The 3125-nt window shown below is 37.6% G+C and overlaps 1 protein-coding gene across 3 annotated transcripts in view; it reads left to right on the forward strand.

Annotated features, from left to right (window-relative positions):
- LOC109206217 (protein PTST, chloroplastic) overlaps positions 1-1908 on the forward strand; it is a 5007-nt gene extending 3099 nt beyond the window's left edge. For all 3 annotated transcript variants that reach the window (XM_019369015.1, XM_019369018.1, XM_019369016.1), the window contains 2 exons: positions 1241-1353; positions 1473-1908. In XM_019369015.1, the coding sequence (XP_019224560.1) occupies positions 1241-1353; positions 1473-1575 (216 nt within the window). In that variant the 3' untranslated portion in view covers positions 1576-1908. The remainder of the gene's footprint in view (positions 1-1240; positions 1354-1472) is intronic.
- Positions 1909-3125: the final 1217 nt, after the last annotated feature.

Consider the following 3125-nt stretch of genomic DNA (forward strand, 5'->3'; position numbering starts at 1 on the left):
GTTTTTTTTTTCTTGGATTGCTCCATGTCGGTGCATTTTTGTTTCCTTCCGAAGAAGGTAAAGTAACTCATCTGTGTTTTTTATGATTCTTTTATCTTAACCTGAAACAGATATCATGTTTCCAAAGTATGTCAAAAAACCAAGCCTTCATCTCACTTTTCCCTTAAAAAGTATTTCGCCTTGGTTAAATTGGAAAGCTCTATTGATTGCTTACTTGTCTTTAGAACACAATAGGTCATGTCTTCTCTTTGGATTTTCTATTATATTTAAGTGGCATCTGGACTTTTTAGCATGATTTGCGCAGATTGCTTTTAACCTTTTTATGTAAGAATTTTTTTGAAACCAAGCCTTTCAAGTAGGGCTTGAAAAATCTAGGTGATCCTATCAGATGATAAGCAAGATAGACAGAGAAAAGGTTTAGTGCTTCTTTGTGGCAGGGGATTCAAATGCTGTTTCATAATCAATGGATTAACGTTTGCCAAGCTGGATGAAATTTTCTTGACTAAGAAAATCGAAAATTTAAGTCACTAGTGGGAATCAACTCTACTAAGGGTGGTGATTCCTGTATTTTCTTTTAATCTTTAGTTTCACTTAGACAAGTTAGATTTTTCTCATTCTTTGAAAATGAGTACGTGTATCATATGTGCTAGTTCGAGAAAGTTCATTCCATTATTGGCATATCTTGTGGCTGTGGGATCAACTTTAAGGTACTGCCTATGTAATATTATTGGAGCAGCGGAAATTTGGTATCATTTGTGAAATATGACCTTACTCCTCTTATAAACTTACTGAGCACTAGGTGAAAGAAATGGAACGTTCTGCATAAGGCTTTTGGCCATTTATTTCAACCCAATGAGTTGATAGCTAGGGTACTATCCCTATGGGGGTGAGTCCACACCAGATGTGTACTAGTCTATTAGGGCATGGTTGTGCATGTGTGGCACACCCCCTGTATGACATTTTCGGCAACTGCATCATTTATACTTTGATTAGCAATGACAAACAAAATGGAGGTAGCACTTGAAATCAATGGTCCATAGAGTCCTAATCCGCTGGCCGGAGAATTGAAGTTCTGCTTTGTGCAAGGTTTTGGTTGCTGCCAGATCCCTTTTATGTAAAAGAACTTCCGATCCAGAAATTGGCACTGAGTAATCTGCTATCACTTAAAGTGTTTTTTATTGGATACACACTTTGGCCGATTACAGAAGGCATTATAACCTTGAATTTTGATTATCATTAGAGTGTACAAGTAATGGGTTCCTTTGATGGTTGGAGTCAAGGAGAGCACTTATCGCCCGAGTACACTGGATCTTATATGCATTTTTCAACTACATTGTTTCTAAGACCGGGAAGGTACGTTTCTCTTCTGCCACCGAGTATTTCTGTCCTTCTCACTCTCTCAAACACCTTCCACCCCTTTCAGGAAAATCAAGTGTATTTGTACTTCTTAAAAGATATTTTCGTGGTGTTAGGTACGAAATCAAGTTCTTGGTAGATGGAGAGTGGCACCTAACCCCAGAACTCCCAATTACTGGAGAGGGGTTAACTAAGAACAATTTACTGATTGTGGAATAGCTCCTGTAGCTAGCATACAATATATATATGCTGAAAGTCTGCTCTGGGCTGAAAGATGAACCTATTAATCATGGAATAGCTCGTGTTGTCAGCATGCCATGTCTATCTGCTGAAGGTCAGTGCTCTAGGTGTGAATGCCTTCTTTTGAGGATGCCGATTTCAAGCGTGCCAATTTATGTAATGAAGTTTTGGGAAAATACCATAAATGTTAAGTAAGCATTTAAGCAATGTTCTTGTAGATATAAGATAACTATTCACTAGCTTTTGTGTCTTACTGAATTACTAATGTATAAACTTCACCCATTAAATGTGTTCATTTATGTTGTTCGGTCACTTGAATTTTAAATAAGGGGTGAATTGATTCAAAAGCTAGCTCATGAAGCAGGATTGGTCAAGGCCATATAAGAAGACAACATTTCTTTTTCTCAATCAATGTGGGACACTTAATACTCACACATGTTCAGGACGAAAAATCTAACATGGGAGTCCATCATTGGATAAACCAAGAATAAGAATGAGTCACTTTGATACCGCGTGAGGAAGATGTGTTGAGTCTAACTTAATCCTTAAAGCTAGTCCATGAGGTTTGGATTGCCCAAGATAATATAAGAAAATAACTCATTCTTTCAACTATTGTGGAACACTTAACGGCCTTAAAAGTTACTACTATGCAGGTATAATTCGTGGCATTTTGGACTAAAGGTGTCTTGGGCCGGGCCGGACCGGGTAGACTTTTTTTTGAACCGGACGGGTTGGGGATACGGGCCGGTTCCAGTTAATTGTTAACGGGTTCGGGTTTATCTGGGTAAAAAGAAACCCGTACGGGTAGGGGTTTACGGGGCCGGGCCGGGCCGGGTTATGGGTATTTCAATGTTTTTTTAAAAAGTTTTTGTACACGTATTGTAATTTATATCAAATATAAAGTAAAATATATAAAGATAACAATGATTATGGAAAAAATTACACTTATAAATTGCAAGTGCAACATGTATTTCAATTTTCAAATTTCAAATTTCAAAATTCAACTCTTACAAGTTACAACTTACAAGTTACAACTAAGTACTAAATTTGACAAGTATTAAATTCAAAGGTTTTGCATTGCCCTTGTAAGTTCTTCATAATCAATATGAACTGATTGTCCTTCTTCTGGAGTGTTAAATTCAGATGGGTTACCATGTGTTAATATATCTCCAAGTTCCTCGTCTTCTGGGCTATCAACATCTTCACGTCCTTGATTTCTTCGTTCCGATCTAATCCAATCTCTGAAACATACTAAAACTTCCAAAGCATTACTTCCCAATGAGTGACGGGTGTCTCCTAGTTGTTGTTTTGCTTGACTAAATGCACTCTCTGATGCAACAGTTGAAATTGGCACATTCAGCACGTCCCGAGCCATAGCGGAAAGAACAGGAAATTGCTTTTCATTCTCACGCCACCATCCCAACGCTGAAAATTCCTTTGTGCGAATCTCCTTTTGCTTCTGCAAGTAGAATTGAAGTTCATCAATGTTTCTGCTACTGGTTTGAGTTGTAGCAAATGTAGAGAAAATA

The sequence above is a fragment of the Nicotiana attenuata genome, unplaced genomic scaffold, assembly GCF_001879085.1.
Source record: "Nicotiana attenuata strain UT unplaced genomic scaffold, NIATTr2, whole genome shotgun sequence".
Classification (NCBI taxonomy): Eukaryota; Viridiplantae; Streptophyta; class Magnoliopsida; order Solanales; family Solanaceae; genus Nicotiana; species Nicotiana attenuata.